Source organism: Callionymus lyra, chromosome 13 (genome assembly GCF_982586985.1).
Source record: "Callionymus lyra chromosome 13, fCalLyr1.hap1.1, whole genome shotgun sequence".
NCBI classification, from domain to species: Eukaryota; Metazoa; Chordata; class Actinopteri; order Syngnathiformes; family Callionymidae; genus Callionymus; species Callionymus lyra.
In genome coordinates, this window is record NC_141830.1 from 16,567,076 (window position 1) to 16,586,270 (window position 19,195).

Below are 19,195 nucleotides of genomic sequence, written 5' to 3' on the forward strand. Positions count from 1 at the left end.
TCACAGACTAAAGACATGTTGGTTGGCATTGAATCAAGGTATTGTATGGAGGCGGGAGGGGGGGGGGCAACATCTGGGACTGAACAAAAACAATGTTTGACCTTAATCTGTGAATGTATCAATTATAATTACCTTTGATAATGTTCCATGAGAGGTCACTTAAATCTGATGAGGCTGCAGAGCCATAAAAGAGACCCAACATTATTAACTGTATTAGTGTATAAGAAGTACTCCAGTTAAATGTTTTTGACTCTTGGATATAACTAGAACCTACTTTCATTAATAGTAACGCCTTCTCCTCACTGCACAAGCAGCTAATGTTGGGAAAGGAGATTTGTTTTGCGACGAAAACATACAGTGAAAGCTGCCTCAGTGCTGGGTTATTTATGCCTCATGGAAAACAGAACTAATGCATTACATTTATCGACTCACACAATAAGCGGCGTGGCACCTCTAATATTGGATTGAGTTGGTTTGCGTCATGTTGCAGTGCTGGAAATCTGTCATAAAAGTAAAGTACATCCAGTCAATAGCTAACACTATTTGGAGAAGTTTAATCAAACTTAGCCTGAAGCCTAAGCATACCTTGTAACAGACAACCGCCTCTGTATAGAGGGTCTCACTGACTTGTCACAATAAATGAGTTTATTTTTTAATCTCTAAATCTAATATTTAATCTCTATAAAAATGGGAAGCCCTAATAAGAAAGGAAGCGACCCATTGGTTGATTTTATAACGATTAGAGGTCTGATCAAATCAGCTGGAGATTCACAAACATCGCCTCTGGCCCCATGTACTGTCAAAAAAGTTAAAGATGTACTTCTATTATTGGAAGAATATTCCAAGGTCAAAGTGAGGTGTGAGGGTCCAGCTGTATAATATGAGCAACTACACTAAGAAGTACATTTGTATTTCATGATGTAATTAAATTCATGTATAACTGGCTCAAAAGTGAGGTTTCAAAGTTTGATTCTCTATATATTCATAATTATAGACATTTTTCTTCACTTGGTTGTTGTTCAAAGCTGTCGCAGCAATATATCCCATCAGTCATGGAAATAAATGTTTTAGTTTTCACTTTCCTCTTTTCCTTTCCTTGTAATTAAAGTAGTTTGAGAGTGTAGAACATTTGTAAAGAAGACACTGAGGGATACCATCCAGTTAGAATGGAAGTGATGGAACCACAGTGTGACAGTTCACAGCTGGCAGGAAGGAAGTTGCCCTGGCAATATGACATGTCTGCCACTTCAGACCAAAGCAGACTGGAGCTGCCAAACCACAACAGCTTCTCTTCCTCCTCCAAGACGGGAGAGGTGTCTCCAACATGTCATGGTGCTTGAAAGGAGCTGTGACAGTCAGGTGCAACCAGGATGGAAGAAAGAAAGATATTGTTACATTTTGGTGTGGACATTTCCGTGACAGAGCCTCCTCCCAGGAGACACCCTTGGTCCTGCTGCTGTCTCCCCGTACGACATGGCCATCCCTCTGTAATTAACACAAGCTGACCAGCCGCCTGTCTACCTTCCTCCGTGCGAATGTGTGGTTCATTCAGGGTGACACACCTGGGAAGGTTGGCTTCTGCTCTAAAATTAGGTCTCATTTATGTCTCTCTTGATTCTGTCCAAGAATTCCCAAATGAATACATCAAGATGGCTTTCAAAAGAGCTTACGGTCAACCTTTTGTTTTCCTGACAGAACCCTAGTTTTTATAAACCCTCTCAAACGACTGAGTAACCACATTCCTCAGCCTCCCCCATATGGTCTATTCAGGAGCAATGCATTTGGCAGGTGTCGGGAGTCTGGTCTGCATTGCTGGTAACACCTTTCTTTCTGGTGAGGGTTCTATTTAGAATTGGAATGGTCAGAATACATGGTCTTCTTTGTTTTGTGTACTGGATTCCATGTCTGTTTTTTTTGTGCAGTTGATCCTGTGCGATTGGATCACTCAGACCAGAACCTTCAAGCGTTAGTTCACCCAAAATTAAAAAGGCGTTAACAGTAGACTGGAAGCGCACCGGATTATAAGGCGCACCTTCAATGAATGGCCTATTTATATCATAAATAGGGCGTACCGGAATATAAGGTGCATAGAATAAAATATACAGTCAAACGTTTGACTGGGGTTGCGTTATGCATCCACTAGATAAAGCTGTGCTAAAGGGAATGTCAACAAAACAGTCAGATAAAGTCAAACTTTATTAAGCGTTCTGACAACTCCGTTCACTCCCATGGTAACGATGTTCAAATGATGTTTAAAAGGCTTCAGGCAGCAGCGCATGAGACTGGTGTCGTGAGCAGACAAATGTTGAGTGAGCAGCAGTGAAGTTGAGCGCGTGTATGACAGCTAGAGCGCACGTGTATGACATGTTGAACGCATGTGTATGACTGGTTGAGCGCGCGGAAGAGTCGTTTTGAGTGTACAACAACCAAGACACACTCGCTGAAACCGGTGGCATTAATCTTACTACATAGACGTCCGCCATGATGTGACGTGCGTTGCAATTCCCACCCCGTGATGACGTAATGCTCAGTCTGCGCAGAGTCTTGAAAGTGTTTTTAAACAAGTCACCTACCAGGTAATGTTCATATATAAATTGCTCCGGATTATAAGGCGCACTGTTGTTTTGTTGAGAAATTTAAAGGCTTTTAAGTGCCCCTTATAGTGCGGAAAATACAGTAATTACCTGGTGTACTTCCTGCCTGTTCCTAGGATGTTTGTCCTTAAGCTTAAAATTAAGCTTATTAAATTATCTTAAAATATAGATTTATCTATGTTTTTCTGGAAAAATTCCTCATGTCAAGGCTTCAATAAAGGATGAACATTACAGACGAGCAACATGGAGGTATTTGGGTGTTTTAAATTGCGTCAATTTTAATGTTTATCCTCTAATTCTGAGGCTATGGTCCTCAGTCAGAAAATGAGTGATAATATCGGTTCAGTCATCCCTCAATTGTAGGAGTTAAAGTTTTCCAGGGTCTTGCTCACGATGGAAAGATGGAGCACCAAAGAAAGACATCTGGCTGCTGCCCTGGCAACCTCAGATAAGTGAGAGGTAATAGGAAGATGGATTGATGGGGGGGATTTAGAATGTATTTATGGATGGATGTCTCACAACAGGAGGATTATACGTGGGAGTTACATGTTTCAGTTACTTGACTTCCAAATCCCCACTTGTGGAGGTTGATCGATGACCTCAGGTAGTACTGGTTTACTTTAAAAGTGCAAAGGGACTTCCTTTGGACTCTTGAGTGAGTATAGATTTATCCAAAAACATTAGGAAGTTAGGAAGCAGACGAAGAAGGGACACTTATCCTATCTTCAGTAAAACTGATAACATAAACATAAACGAACATTTCTACGCTGTACTTTAGTGTGTTTTTAGATTTCAGATGCAAATGCTTGGTTCAAATTATATTCCAAAAGCATCTGCAGTCACTAATCTTATGGGTTGCCTGGCACTTGACCACTTTGTATCGATGTAGATATATATGTTAATAATTCATCCTGAGTCTGGAAGTCTGCCTGCTTCCTCAGGGAGGGGTTGTAAAGGCAATTTTAAAGATAGCGATGAAAAAAATCAAGAGTCATGACGCAGGGCTGTTGCTATTTCTGGCACAAGTTATCAATTATGTGGGCTGTCTTTGACTGCAGTCTACCAAGCTCATTGTTGATTTTAAGAGGGTTATACAGATGTGTCAAGGGAACATAGCGATAGAAAAATGAAGAATAAATTCATAACTGCTTCAGTTTTGAAATGGAATAATGCATAAAATCGAGGAATGTTTATCATTTTCATTCATCATGCATATGTTCAATCTTTGCATCCTATCGCGTCATTAATGTCTCACCATATTTATGATTTCCGACACGCTTGGTGGCGTTGATTTCCTCTGATAGCGAGCATTTTTCTGGTTATTAGTTTTCCTTCAATTTCGGTTCAATTTTGGTGGGCTAATGTGAATTTCCATGGATCACTGATCACAACAGTGGGTGGGGGGAGAAATACACTGGAGAGCTAGCAGTGCAAAGCATGTTTCACGAGATGTTGAGTCGATCAATAGGGGTAGAGAAATGGTTTTTTCCTTAAATGTATAATGTTCTTGCTTTTTTTTCCCAATTATAGTCTGTTATAATGCTTGTGAATTGCAGACTAGAAAGTAAAGAAAAGTTATTTTATCCTTGTATATCACATATTAAACCACTTTGTTTTTTAATACCCAATAATATTCAACTCTTTTTGCAGGGAGGAGATAGTAATTGAGTCTTGTTGGTTTTGGGGAGGTCAAAATTAAACTTTAAATTGAATGAAAGTGCCATTTTGGCTGACTTCTATATTACCTCTCATCAAATATTCCATTTCCATCATTTCTCTACTCTACTCTAGTTTTTGGGATGTAGGTTTTCTTGTGGAGGTCCCAACATGTGGAGAATTATTGTAGATGGATAAATGCAGGAGATGTATTTCACCTTTTATTGGATAAACAAGCAGCCACAATAAAGGACACACACATGATTCCACTCCAAATCTCATTTTCTTTTTTTTTGTCACATGTCTAGTCAAACAACCTCCTCAACTGTTGAACATAAACTAGGATGTAGAATCAAGTCGGTGTCAGCCAGGAAAGAAGCACAGGAAGGATGCCAACCCCTAGTGAGAAATAAGTGATATCACACCAATTTCTAACCAAATGACAACCCCGACAGATGGAGTAAGGGAAAACTGCAGCGCCGACCAAGATGTAGTCATGGCAACACTGCATACATGGCAAAAGAAGAAAATCTGCTGAGCCAATGGCAATAAAGAACACTGAGTGGGTCCCCAGGTAGACTGCACGTTGACAGATGAGAAATGAGCGAGGCGATCCATCCTGATTATACGTAATACCGGGTCCTTTCACATGAGGGAATTATTCAGGACACACTGTGACTACTTCCTGGGTGACACCAAATGGCAATGTCATTAGCATGTGCCTGTGTCACAGCTGTTGAACGTGAGGCAAACCTGAGCCTTAAGCTCAGGAATATTCCCACAGGTTTTCTAGAATTTGTCATATTTTCTGTTGGTATTGAATGTCAATATATTTTCCCAGTGTGGTAAAAATACCCCTTTCCTTAGGAAGCCGTGTCTCTTCACATTAACTTTGTTTTATCGGTTTAAGTCATATCAATCATCTTGGCCATATTGTCATTTGCTGAAGAGATATGGCATGGCAGATGGTGGCACACAGAAAAAATAATTCTGGCAGCTTTTGCCTCCATTTTTCATTGGGTTTCATGCTGATAATAGTTGCTAACAAATTAGATTAGATTAGATAGTCTTTATTGATCTCCTTCGGGAAATGGGGTTTCCAGTACACAGCAGAGGAGATAAATAAAAACAAGAACAAAGTTCAAGGGATGACAAAGTGCAAATATAAAGAACATAGATCAAAGGAAGTAACGCAAAGAAAATGATACAAAGATTAACAAAGAATAACATCATCCCTTCACTCTGCTCCTGCTCCCAAAACTCAGAATTATACAATCTTATAGCATGAGGAATGAATGAGTCTATTAGTGTCGCAGTCCCTGACAATGTAGGTGACATTCATTCAACATTTCCTTGTGACTATGTCTTTTGAACAGATTTTGGAGCCAAAATTTTGCGACTTGCTCCAGAAAATAATATTTTGCCAAAGGTTTTTTTGTCATTGAGATTTTAGTAAAGTTGAAAATAGATCAATCATAATTTTTGTCAATGTTTATCTTGTTCCTGATTATCACCTGGATCCGTTTCAAAAGCTAAAAAAGGTGTCCTATTATAGAATAAATGTAGGATGAGATCAATGGACTACTGGTAGTGATTTGCTGATGATGAACATTCTTTCTACTGGGTTGTGCTAGTAAGTTTCAGGAAAAAAGTGTCTGATTATAAAATAGAATGAATGCAGGACAACATTAATGGTATGATGCAATGTCTTGTTGTTTAGATGTCAGTAGGTGGCGCCATCAGTTTAAAAATGAAGTGACATTTCATTAGAGAAGTTGTTAAAAGCAAAGGAAAATAGTGCAGAGACCGCCATCTAGTGGACTCTGAAAATAATGACACCGCTTCATGAAACTTCATCAGTACTTTCTGGATGCTTTTCTAGTTTCTATATGAATTCAAGCCTCGACAAAAACATAAATGGGCACCACTGCATCATCCAACACTCACCAGGAGGTGGAGCATCATTTTATTTTTGGTCCTGACTATGGACTAATCATCAAGAGGGGACGAGACAAAGTGAATTTTTTCAACCTTTGTTGTAACAGAAACTGTATATAGTGAGCTGGCAAATCCACAGTAGAATAACCTGAGGATTTAAATTACAGACGATGCATACCTATTTCAATTTTCCTGGAAACGCAGGGAAATCTGTTGGACTTCTTGAGTGGCGGTTATCTCGTCGCTGCAGACTGTCCGTGGCGTTAAGCTGAATTTCCTATTTTTCAAACCGTCGCTGTGGGTTCTCTGTGATTATGTTGGCTTTTCTTTTTCGTCAAAGAGGATGGATTACACAGAGCTTTTGTCAGTCAGGATAGCAACTTCATTCCAAAAGCTCCTCACTTCATAGGCATACTGGATTTAGGTGATAGCATGTGCACGTCGCACTGGATTTGCTGGTTGCTTTGGGTTTGCCTTCCAATTGAGTGGAGCGTCCCCCCCAATTTTTCTGACTGGTCCAGACGACATAATAGCAAAGTGCACTGATGGAAAGTGCTATAAATATTCAGCTGAGAAATCGCACACATTAAACGGTCTCAGGCAAACATCTGTCTCTCTCGCTCGCACACAACTTCATGCCACTGTGTAATTCACTGAGCTGTTTCTCCGATGAAGCTCTGGAGCCTGACGCCGCCATCAGGAGCTATTAAAGAGCCCCCCACACCCTTCACTCCCTCCCTCCTCGTACAGCTATCACACATTGTCAAGTGAAGCGCTGATCCAAGCAAGGACACACAGATAACCCAGATCTCATCTTTCTCATCTCTGCTCGCTCGGTCTCGGGATTCAGATAAAGCCTCGCCCCCTCTCTCTCTCACACACACACAGCCGCTGTCTCCCAGGTTTTCTCCTCACGCTTTTATTGCGTTCTTCCTCCGGAATAGTTTTGTGACCATTCCAAGAATGCACTGGCTTGTCACGCAGATCATGTTGATCCCATTTGGAGTGCAAACAGCAGGTGTTTGCTCGCTGGAAAACGACAATACAGAGTGAGAGACACGGAGGTCCGTTGGCTCTGTCTGCTGTGGAGAAACATACCTTTACAGACCCATACATAAGAAGGCAAGGATGTTGACCTTCCTCTGGGCACTCTGGTTTCCTCCTATCATTATGAATGACTCAGTTGTTGGCAAATTTGGGAGGTTTTCTGTCTACATGTGTCCTAAGGTAGACCTGACCCGTGACAACAAGGGAGGAAATATGGCTGTTGCAAACTAAAATCAGTTAGTTTCATATATATAGTTTCTGTTTTGATTTTTACGACAGCTGCACGGTACTGCTGTGTCCATGAGGCTTCATTATACAGTCCTTCCATGAGCTCAGTTTTCTATTAGCGTTTGGATCAGAGCAGAGATTACAGAGAAACTAGTGCCATCTAGTGGCGGCACATTATCACTAGTAGGAATTAGCGACAGGCTGATGAAGCGTCATGAAGCATTTTCCTACTTCTTTAACAACATAAGTGGCCCCCCCTTAGTTTTCAAGTGAAGCGAGATTTCAAATCAACGACTATTATTACAGAGAAACTAGTGCCATCTAGTGGCGGCACATTATCACTAGTAGGAATTAGCGACAGGCTGATGAAGCGTCATGAAGCATTTTCCTACTTCTTTAACAACATAAGTGGCCCCCCCTTAGTTTTCAAGTGAAGCGAGATTTCAAATCAATGACTATTATATACAACTATACAATAGTTTGAACTATAAACTGTGATCCCTGTGCTCAACTATAGTCTTTAGATCCATAAGGTGCAATTGTTCAGGCGTGCCTGTAAAAAAGCTCAGGGTGAAAATCCTCGATGCTGTTTTAAAGCTTTGAAATATGATTGATCGAACGGCACCAGGCGTGCCTTGAGCGGCCCGATGCTTCGCCTAATTGGCCTTCACTTGACAAGGTGCCTTTCGTTTTTTTCTGCATGAAAAGGTGGAAACTATAGATGGGGTTATTTTATAAACCATTACGCATTCATCAACGTAATATAATGTACTGCAAATGTAATAATAATTTATCATCTGAATGCTCTTTCTAGATGTGACAAGTTCCAAAAAAGTATTCTGATGTATTACCAAATGATTCTTGTGCTGATAATGATAAGTATTTATTCTTCTATGGAAAGGAAACCACTTATTATTTCCCTTATTTGCCTCCAGTCGCCGTGAATTTTCTCCTGTCCTCCCACACCACCCATCTCTAATGAGACTTGCACCAGAAATGCGTTCCAATAACACAACCCTCCTTTCTGCATCAAGCTTCACTACGCACAGCTCATCGTGGGTAATAATGATGACTGCAGCAATTTTGGCTAAATTGTGGGTTGAATTATTAATAGGTCACCAGGTTTGTTGTGCTAACAGTAGAGTGCATAAACCAATTGTCTTACGAAAGGTATTTTAATGATGTATAATATAGTAAATGTAGCATTAAATTAAGGAAATTAGTGTTGTTGTAAAACATGTACACTTTAAAATTTTGTAAATAAAAATGAATTATTATTATTATTAATTAAATAAATCAAAATAACTGAAAAATATATCTTTTAAGTAAAATTGAGGATTCAAATGACGCACACACATACTAATAACAATCTAATGGAACTCAAAATATTACAGATGCTTAAACAAAATGTTTTGCACTCATTTGTATTTGATATTTTCGAATATACCATAAATAAAGTTGCTTGCAAAAGCAATAAACCCACCGATGGAGCAAATACTCTTATCATTTAATATTGTAAAAAAAAAAACGGAGAGATCAGCATTGGTGCATTTATGTGACTTACTTTTAGTAGGTCAGGATGAGAGAAGGAGGGAAGGCGAGCAGTTTAGTTGAGCGAGGAACATTTTAGCTGATGAACAGTCACTTCCAGCAGGGGCTCATACGCCTGGTTTTAATTTCCCCACAATGGTAGCTTGATCTCAAACGACATCTCCACATGCTTGATATTCCCAGAACTCTTCATATCTAATTTATCGGATCTATTTTAGCGTGCCCGCCAGGCTCGTGCTCCTGTCGCTGCTTCTGTGTAAATTATGCAGAGTACTTTTTATTTCTGGGGTAATGACGGAAGATGTAGCTGTGTTAGGAATGTCAGGAATATCTGTGTGTTGTGCCTCAGTGGTACTGAGGGAAGAATCATTCTATAAACATGTTATTTGAAGGAATTACTTATATGAGGTTATTATAATTTATGATTAATGTAGGCGCACATTGCTTGTAGTGATGTGCAAATGAAGCTTCGTGAAACAGTGTCATATTGTTTAAGTGCTCGGTAGGTGGCGCCCTCGTCTAAGAAATTAGGAAAGGTTTTAATAGAAGTGCTGTAAAAAAGCAATATGTGATATAGGACAAGTAGACTATGAAAATAAAGACACTGTTTCATGAAGCTTCGATAAAAGATCATAGTTTTCACAACAATCAGCCTCCTTCAACTGAAACCATTATTAGCATTATCCCAAATCCTACTTATCTTATCCCACTATCTGTCCTAATTCAGCACATCCATAAACCCACTTCTTCCACTTATCTTTGTACCTGGTATCTCCGTCCCCAGCCTTCCCAGTGGAATACATAAGAAAAATAAATTTTCACTAGGGATGGTCAGATGAAGCTTCATGAAGCAGTGTCGTTATTTTCATAGTCCACTAGATGGCGGTCTCTGCACTATTTTCCCTTGTTTTCCTCTACAAATAATATTTGCTTACTTACAACTGTTCTAATGACACATCATAAAGTGATGGCACCACCTACAGACCTCTTAACAACATGAAACTGCTTCATGAAGCTTCATCACCAATTTTCACAAGTGTTTTAGAAGAACTACAAACGTGTTTTAAAAGATTAAGAAGATTATAAAAATGTAATCGTCCTTTTTTTACATTTGTGCAGTGTTTTAAGTGTTTTTCAAATGTCCCATACAATGAAAAAGTTGAATGTATATATATATATATATATATAACCTTTCGGTTTATTTCACCATTGAATTCAATAACAATTAATGACTTGGCTTTTTTGGCACCTGAGGAGAACTAAAGAAAAGCATAATTTTAATCAAGTTCAAATCTAAGTCGTGCTGCGTTGAGAGTTTGTTTAACAGAGTAACATTCTCTCCATCGGGGATGAAGACTCTCGAAGTGCCAACCATCTGCTGTTCTCTCTACTTCAAAACAGCAGAACCTTGGGTAAACATCATATACAGTCTTTCAGAGGCACTCGCTTGCTTTTAAGTTAGCATCAGAGGTGGACGCATCTCAAGGCGAATTTATGCAGGCACTGTACTTTGACTATCAAAGTAAAACACTGATCCGGGTAAAACGTGAACTTTAACAGAAATGTGCAGAGAAATGTATTGTTGTTTCTGGTTGTCAAATTTTTCCTTTGACACCAATAGCTCAGGTCTTTTTTTTTCATTCCCCGTTTTCTTTCTTACAACGTCTTGAAGGAGACAATCCTTTTGTAATGATGCTATGAAGCTAATGATGACAAATCTAAACTCCTACTTGCACATGTATATATATATAAGTATGTTGATATATCTGTCATGTATTGTAAAAGCAATACATTGAGAGAATAAAGTAAAGAGAAAAAGTAACAGTAATGAAATTGGCATTGACATTTGTGAAATAAGAGATATTTGGAAATATATTCATTTAAGACGCATTGCATGAAATATCAACAAATCAAAAAGGACAAGGAAGCTGTTAGTTAGTACTAGTAGTAAGTACTTAACTTACTTCTGGAATACTTTGACTATCTTTAATTTTTTAGGCTCTTTTGCTCAAAAGGTTGCAGCAATGTTGATTTCATTATATATATAATGTTATTGATGCTGCTGCAAATCCAAATTTGCTGTACTAAAAATACCCCCAAAAATGCTTCTGAATTGAAAATTGTACCAAACCAAAATAGTTTATTTTCTGTTACACCTCCGGATATACCTTGCAGCTTATTTTGTGGATGTGGATCAAACCCACCCACGATAAGGAGGACTCTGGCTGCTGGATGTTGGCTGGTGTCAGCTGTCTTCTGGACATTTTTTTATCATCTTGTTTCAATTTGTCGTAGTCAACATATTCCGTCGGTCCCAGCGGCTGACTATCAATAAAGAAGTAAATACAAACAATGATTCAATTTAAGCCTCTGATGTCTCAACTACCCAGAAAGCCTTGTGGTCTAATGGGAGATGAAATTAGGGATCTTGTCCAATGCGCCATATTTATTCTATGCCTATCGTTTTGCACGGAGCAGCAATTTCTGACAGCATCTTTAATAATACCCCTGCATGAATTACGACCCACATAGGAGATGAAAAACAGCAGGCCCTCGCTATTTGCGAATTATAGCAATCAATTAAACAGAGAGTCTATTTGAGAGTCAATTTGTGTGTTTATTGGAGCATTGATGAATTCATTCATACACGTCGAGATTCTGCAGCCACAGTTTGTGCAAAGACGTAATGGTCTTGATGTACGCTTTATTTTGTTCTTGAGGTTTCGAGAGGACACCGTGGCTTCTCTGGAGGATATGAACTTTTTAATTAGTGTTTGTGATGTCGGTGTAGATGAGAGTCTCCGTCGCTAAAGAGAGGTCAACGCGAGAGGTTTTCATTTGAATCCAAATTTGAGTTCATTTGAGTGCAATGTCACTCTTTCACAGTTCTGCTCCCTCGCGACGCTCCGCCGTCTGATTTCCCTCTAGTGTCTCTTCTGTCTTATGAATCCTTCTTTTCCCTCTGCTGCCGTGACCTTTCTTCTCTCTCTGCACGTCTGTTTCCTCTGTCTGGGATTTTATTCATCGCCAGCGTCTCCCTCGTTTCAGTTCAACTTTCTATTGACTTTTGTTTTTGTACACAACCATCATCTAAACAATGCTTGGACATCCATAGTCGTGACGGTGGATGATGAAGCTTCGTGAAGCAGTGTCATGTCTTTTGCAGATCAATAGGTGGCGCCATTTGATTTGAAAAACAATGTAATGGTATCATGAAAATGAAGCAATATATTACCACTTGTAATGCTTGTGTAGTATTGACACCGGAAACTTTATATACTTGTTCATTATTTGTGAAAATGTGATGAATGAATGAATGAATGGTTGGTGTACACCAGGGATGGGCAATTATAATTATTTAAGGGCCACATTCAATTCTGTGAATGTTGTTAGGGGCCGTCAAGTCCTCAAAAAAGGACATTCGTCTTTAGGCCGTGACATTTATTAAGCTAAATAACCTTTTTTTTATTCTTGTATATGAGTTTTTTATAAAACTCTTCAACTAAAAAATGTTGTGAGGTATTAATATATACTCGAAAAATTACACACAATAAAGGAGGGAAAAAGTAAGCAAGTGTAAAAATATAAATGTATTATAAATACAAAATACATCTGTTAATGCATTAGAACCATTTATACATGAACATACTTTGACATTACGAGGGCCGCATAAATACAGTCAAAGGGCCGCACTTTGCCCAGGTCTGGTGTACACTCAAGTTTGTGGCCTAAATCTTGACAAACTTAAAAAATATATATCCTAATTCTTTGTAAGAACAATTATACAGTGGGAAAATCCTGCCTGCCAAGTGATTATATGATTAAATGTGATGCATTATTAAAATAGGGCTGGGTATCGATTGAAAGTGTTCAATACTGGTACTGATACCAATTATTGATGGTCTGATGAAGCTTCATGAAGCTGTGTCATTATTTTCAAAGTCCACTAGATGGCGGTCTCTGCGCTGTTTTCCCTTTGTTTTGAACAACTGTTCTAATGAAAAATCACATCATTTTTAAACTGATGGCGCCACCTACTGATCTCTAAACAACAAGACACTGCTTCATGAAGCTTCATCTGCACGTCCATAATACCAATAGAAAGGCGCTTTAGAAATAACCATTACTTACTTACTTCACTGCGATACCTGTAAGTTAAATTCTCAGCTTTGGTCAATTTCCAATTCAAATTCTTTAAAGAGAACAAAAAAGAACAAATAATTTCCAGTGCAAAAGAAGACTTTGACTTTGTAAAGCATCAGTTTAATTTTTAAAATAATCCACGCATGATCAGTTTGATGATGTGTGGGTATCAAAAAATAAGTATTTTGGTCAGTTCTGCAAAAATCGAAGACTGATACCAAGCCCTACTTTTAAAACACATTAACTTTAAAGCCTCTCATGTAGATATTACATTTTAATGTGAACCCTAAAAACACACACATTAACTAAACAATATTTCGATGCACATCAATATATCTGACTCAATCTATCTGAAGTATATTTCGGCATCAGTTGTGTGATTTCTCAAAGCTCTCCTGTTGTCTTTCTAGGTGTTCAAGAACAAGGTGCTGGAGCTCGGAGAGAAGCTGCTTCCTGCCTTCAACACACCGACTGGAATCCCCCGAGGAGTCATCAACCTGGGGAGGTGAGTCGCAGCATCGGCGCTGACATTCGTCGTCAATTTGTTTCGCGAGTATCGTGCCCATCTGTCAGCCAACAATAGTCCTCCAGTCCTGCGTTTTATAATCTGCCTGGATTAAAGTGAGCAGAAATCACGCAGTTAATGAATTGTGGCGATGATTAAATGTGTCCTTGGAACAAGTGAGGTTTATCTTCCCTCGGCAATCATAAGAGCAATCACATGGATCCTGGAACTGGAAAATTGGAATAAACGGTTTCATATTAAACTGCTCTTTAAAAGTAAATATACTGTGATGACCACCAGTTATTTATTTCAATTCATGAATGCACTCGCAAGATCACATTATCATAAATGCATTTTCAGAGATGAGCTCTAACATTTTCGGATTAATCTGTTCCAACTCATTGACATTTTAATTTAGTGTATTGATGTTGTTGTGTCAATGTAGCATTAACATTTTTGAAGGCAGGCTGTTTTCGTTGGCATGTTTTTATAGGAAATAATAGATTGAATGTTTTTGGAACAAACTTAATGTGCTCCACATTTAATCCTCAGATTTGTTCTCGGGTCTATGTTCCCAGTAAATAAAGGATTTATTCAGTATGTAATTTCCATGAAAATGTTTTTTTCATGTTTTTTGTTTATAATAAATATATATATTCAAATTGTTCCAAAAGTCATCACAAATGATGATGATGGTTCATGAAACACTCCAGTCCAGTAGATGTCACTCCCTCCTGTATAGTCTATTGATTTAAACAGCTATTTTATTGAGATCACTTTTAAACTGACGGTGCCACCTAGTGAGCTCTAAATAATATGACACTGTTTCATGAAGCTTCATCAACACAACACACACTTAGTTTGAAAGACAAGACACAACCCTAGCACACTGAATTTAATTTACAAAACATTGAAAAAAGACCGAATATATATCTTTATTATTCATGTAAAGAATTTAATATAATAAAAAGGTGTGGAAAAAGGGCAAACACTAGATCATTTTTAATCCCTTTTGCGATTTGACATATTTTCGAACTACAATATTGTGCATTTCTGCCAGAAATAGGAACTTGAATAAAAGTCAATTGGATAATATTTTCCAAATGATAAATAATATGACAAATATTCTTATTTAATTAGCTATTTAACCATTTTCCGTTTAATTTAGTTCAAATTAAATTTTAAAAAATCAATAAAACTTGAATAAATTACTGTTGCTTTTAATAACATTAAAGAACCGTTCAGGAATGAATTATTCAAATAGATTTTTGAACTTGTTATCTTTCAGTTCAACTTGTGACATACCGTATATTATTTTTTTCTGTTTGATTTTCTTTTCTTTATCTTCATTTTGGGAGGGACGTCGTGGCGCTTCTTTCATTCCACCTGCTGCCAATTAACCCAGCAGCAAGGCTGGGCAGCTGCTGGCAAATTTAATTACCTTTTTTTTTTTTTCTTTTTTTTTTTACCGGCCGACAGTTAATTCCAGCTCTATCACCAACACAAGTTTGAGGTACAGATGGGTAGGGAGAAGCAGGGCTGCCTGTCGTCTGGTCATTCCGGGACAGAGAGAAGACACACAAACGGCAGGAAGACGTCTCTGAGCTGCACACACACGCTCATCACTCTGAGAAGTAAACATATGGAATCTGTGCTGGAGCAGATGCTCGCAGACGACTCTCAGTGCTGCCGACACAGACAGAGGCTTTCACCAAATGAAGGGAGTGTTATTCTCCGCCATGTTTCATGTGACCCTGTAGTTCATTGTCGTAGTGATTTGTGGGTCAATTTCTGTATGATAATGCAAAACTGCAGTTTCTCCGCCAAGAGATAAGATCTAGACTGTCTTGGGGAACACGGCGATGTGCACTTTATATGATCACACCCTATTTCAACGCGTTTATCTCCCTCACTTGCCCTGTTCACACTCAAAGTGTCAGGCAGACAAATGTAACAAAGTAATGCTTATAATAAAAAACACTGAGATATAAAAAGAGGCAAAATAAAGCTTTTGAAAGGTTTACAGTTGGGTTTATTTTGCACTATAAGAAAAAAGATTAAATTACATTTTTTTTTCAACGTGAATCTTGAACTAAACCTTCAAAGGCTACAAACTATTTTAGCTTATTTTTCTACAGCAGTCAAAAACATTCGTTTTTGGTTTGAACTTCCTGTTATTAACTGTACATTGGGGTTCGAGAATTTGTTTTCCCTGACAACCACATACACCTACTTGAGTGATAAACATAAAGTTAACAAATAAACAACCAATAAAATAATCATCAATAGATCTTTGAAAATAGAATTATACACAAAAATGTGATAGTTGTCTTCGTTTGGCCTTCCTAACCTTTCTCGAGTGTTCCCACTGATTGGATTTTTATCTATAAAAATTGAAGCCATATTAAGATGTTATATAAGATACAATGAAATTAAATGAAGATAATAGTAGATCCATGTGAATACCAACTACATAATAACCAGATAATTTCGGGAAAAGTATAGTTCCATAAACTAAATATGAAAAGCTATATTCAAAGCAAAAACATATTTTTATTTGAGAAGCAATATTAAACAAAGTGTGAATTTAAATATTAATATGAATGATATTTTTTAGCATGTTTGTAACTTTATATGAATACATTTTATATCAATGGAGTCTGTTTGTTTGAATTAAGGCAAATGTTTTAGGACAAATTAAACATCTAATGGCTGCTCCAATTGACCAGAGAGTACTGATGAAACTTCACGAAGCAGTGTCATGTTGTGTAGAGGTCAGTAGGTGGCGCTATCAGTTTAAAAAATATGTGATATTTCATTTGAACAGTAGTTCAAAACAAAGAAAAATAGTGCAGAGACTGCCATCTAGTGGACTCTGAAAAAAATGACACCGCTTCATGAAGCTTCATCAGACCATCACTACCAGACAACTTACAAATACAACCCTGTGTTTCAATTCTTAGATTCACTTTCTCGGACAAACTCATTTGTGCCGACGTTGCAAATGACGCCTCCAAAACATATTCAGATGTATGAGTTTCTTTTCTGGCATTTTTGAGACGTTTGAATATTCAGTTCAGCCTCTCTCTCCAGAATACTTAAGGAACATATGCTTGAATGGGCTTAAGGAGATAAAAGGAAACCGATCTGGGAAATTCAGAGCTTTTATTATACTACATAAAGCCAGTCGGAGCATTCAAAGTCAGTCTTTATGACTTTGTGAAACTACTGAACGCCTGTTTACCGCTGGATGTCTGATCCGTGTCTGTTTGTTTGTCAGAATTGATGCTTATCTTGTTTGGCTTTTGCTTTCTGTTGCAGTGGCACCAGTTGGAGTTGGGGCTGGGCCTCAGCTGGGAGCAGCATCCTGGCTGAGTTCGGAACCCTCCACCTGGAATTTGTGCATCTGTCGGAACTTTCCAACAATCCCATATACACAGAGAAGGTGAGATACCTCAGATACCGATTTGTGTTTCAGAGACTTGATGGACAGACCGATTTCAGAGCCTTCGACATTGACCCGGATTTCTTTTGTTTTTGCAGGTGATGAACATCCGTAAACAACTCAACAAAATCGAGAAACCTCACGGCCTGTACCCAAACTTCCTCAGTCCAGTCAGTGGGAACTGGGTACAACGTAAGAATCCAGGCCTTCATCTTTACCTGACTTAAACCAGAAACGAAAAATTGATTGTACTTTGCGGCATTTTGCTTTGTAATTTCTGAAAGTTTGTCTTTTTATTCCATTTAATCAGTTCTTTACGCTGCAGTCTCCAATGCCTCACCATCGATTAATTGAAACCAGTGCATGATTTATTTTTCATTCATCATTAGGCAAACTCTTTCTTGATAGAGCGCCTCCTGTAGGCTGTTGTTAAAATCTATATATTAGCCGGCCCCGGTGGAAATATGTATTATTCTGTGCTTCTCAGATCACGTGTCCATTGGTGGGCTTGGTGACAGTTTTTACGAATATCTCATCAAGTCGTACCTGATGTCAGACAAGACGGACGAGGATGCAAAGAAGATGTACTACAACGCTCTCGACGTAAGACGTCTTCCGCAAATGCATTTAAGTCCCTTTATTTTTCCGCGGCTGACGAGAGTGTGTTTTTGCTGCAGGCCATCGAGGCCAACCTGGTCCAGAAGTCACCCGGTGGGCTCACCTACATGGCTGAGTGGAGAGGAGGCATTCTGGATCACAAGATGGGTCACCTGGCTTGTTTCTCCGGGGGCATGATCGGCATCGGCGCCGATGACGGCGCTCCAGACAAGAGGCAGCACTACCTGGACCTCGCTGCTGAGGTCACACACACTTGTCATGAGAGCTACACAAGATCAAGTGAGTCAGAAGTCGGAATCGAGGCTTTTGAAAGAACGACTATGGCGAAGGTTTTTGACAAATCCAAAAGGTTAAAAAAATGAAGTAGAAATTTGAAAGAATGCAAAGTGTGAAACTGGCTTCAACTCCTAGATATTTTAGTTCATCAAAGCATCTGATAAAGAAGTCTCTCTGGAAACTGCTTCAAAAATTCAACCGCTGATTCATGTTGAAAAATGTGCTCTTCAGATCAAACTATTTTTGGTATTCCATCAAAGGCTCTTTTGCCTCTGTTGCTGCAGTCACGAAGGTGACATTCAGAGGTATGAAATTAAAAGTCAAGGAGGTTCTTACTGTTAATTAAAAACAGCCGAACACATTTCAAGGTGGAACAGTCGAGGGTTCAACTCGAATGCAGGGAAATTAGCAGCAGCAAAAGAGTAAAAAACTATAGTCTGTCAACACGTCCACACTTGTTTTCTTTTAACCTGATTCTGGGGTTTAATTCAAAAGCAATCGATGATGGAAAGTGTATTTCAATGGATCAATACTGTTAATGGATGTCAGGGAAGTCCCATATATCAAAATTTAAACTTTTAATTAAGGTAACCTTGTGTCATAATTAAAACTACTGATGTGCTTATGAAGCTTAATAAAGCAGTGTCATGTTGTTTACAGGGTCAGTAGGTGGCGCCATCAGTTAAAAAATGATGTGATGTTTCATTACAAGAGTTAGGAAAATAGTGCAGAGACCGCCATCTAGTGGACTCTGAAAATAATGACACTGCTTCATGTAGCTTCATCAGACCATCATTAATTAAAACAGTGAACTTTCTTCTATAGTAACTGCTGATTTATATGCTCTACGGTGTAGAGTCTACACTGTAGTTAGATAGTCTGTTAAAGTTAAGCTTAGCCCCCCCGTAATGTATAGAAACTATTTAAATTCCCTTGTTTATTTTTCCACTGTACTTTTAAGAGAAGGTAGTTTAAATTCAATAGTAGTGATGGTCTGATAACATTTCATGAAGAAGTTTCATTATTTCCAGAGTCCACTAGATGGCGTTCTCTGCAGTATTTTCAGTTTTGAAGAACTGTTCAATTGAAACGTCTCATCATATTTAAACTCATGGCGCCACCTACTGACCTCTAAACAACATGACACTGCTTCATGAAGCTTTATCAGACCATCACTACTGACTGCTATACTTG

At 38.5% G+C, this 19,195-nt stretch overlaps 1 protein-coding gene across 2 annotated transcripts in view; it reads left to right on the top strand.

Annotated features, from left to right (window-relative positions):
• The window catches only part of LOC148067552 (mannosyl-oligosaccharide 1,2-alpha-mannosidase IA), a 158,767-nt gene that overhangs the window by 130,636 nt on the left and 8,936 nt on the right, over positions 1-19,195 (top strand). The window contains exons 5-9 of one of the 2 annotated variants that reach the window (XM_087806321.1): positions 13,568-13,661; positions 16,980-17,107; positions 17,206-17,299; positions 17,595-17,710; positions 17,785-18,004. In XM_087806321.1, coding sequence (XP_087662447.1) covers positions 13,568-13,661; positions 16,980-17,107; positions 17,206-17,299; positions 17,595-17,710; positions 17,785-18,004 — 652 coding nt within the window. Of the gene's footprint in view, positions 1-13,567; positions 13,663-16,979; positions 17,108-17,205; positions 17,300-17,594; positions 17,711-17,784; positions 18,005-19,195 lie in introns of both variants that reach the window. The other variant, XM_087806322.1, reaches the window with a different exon arrangement.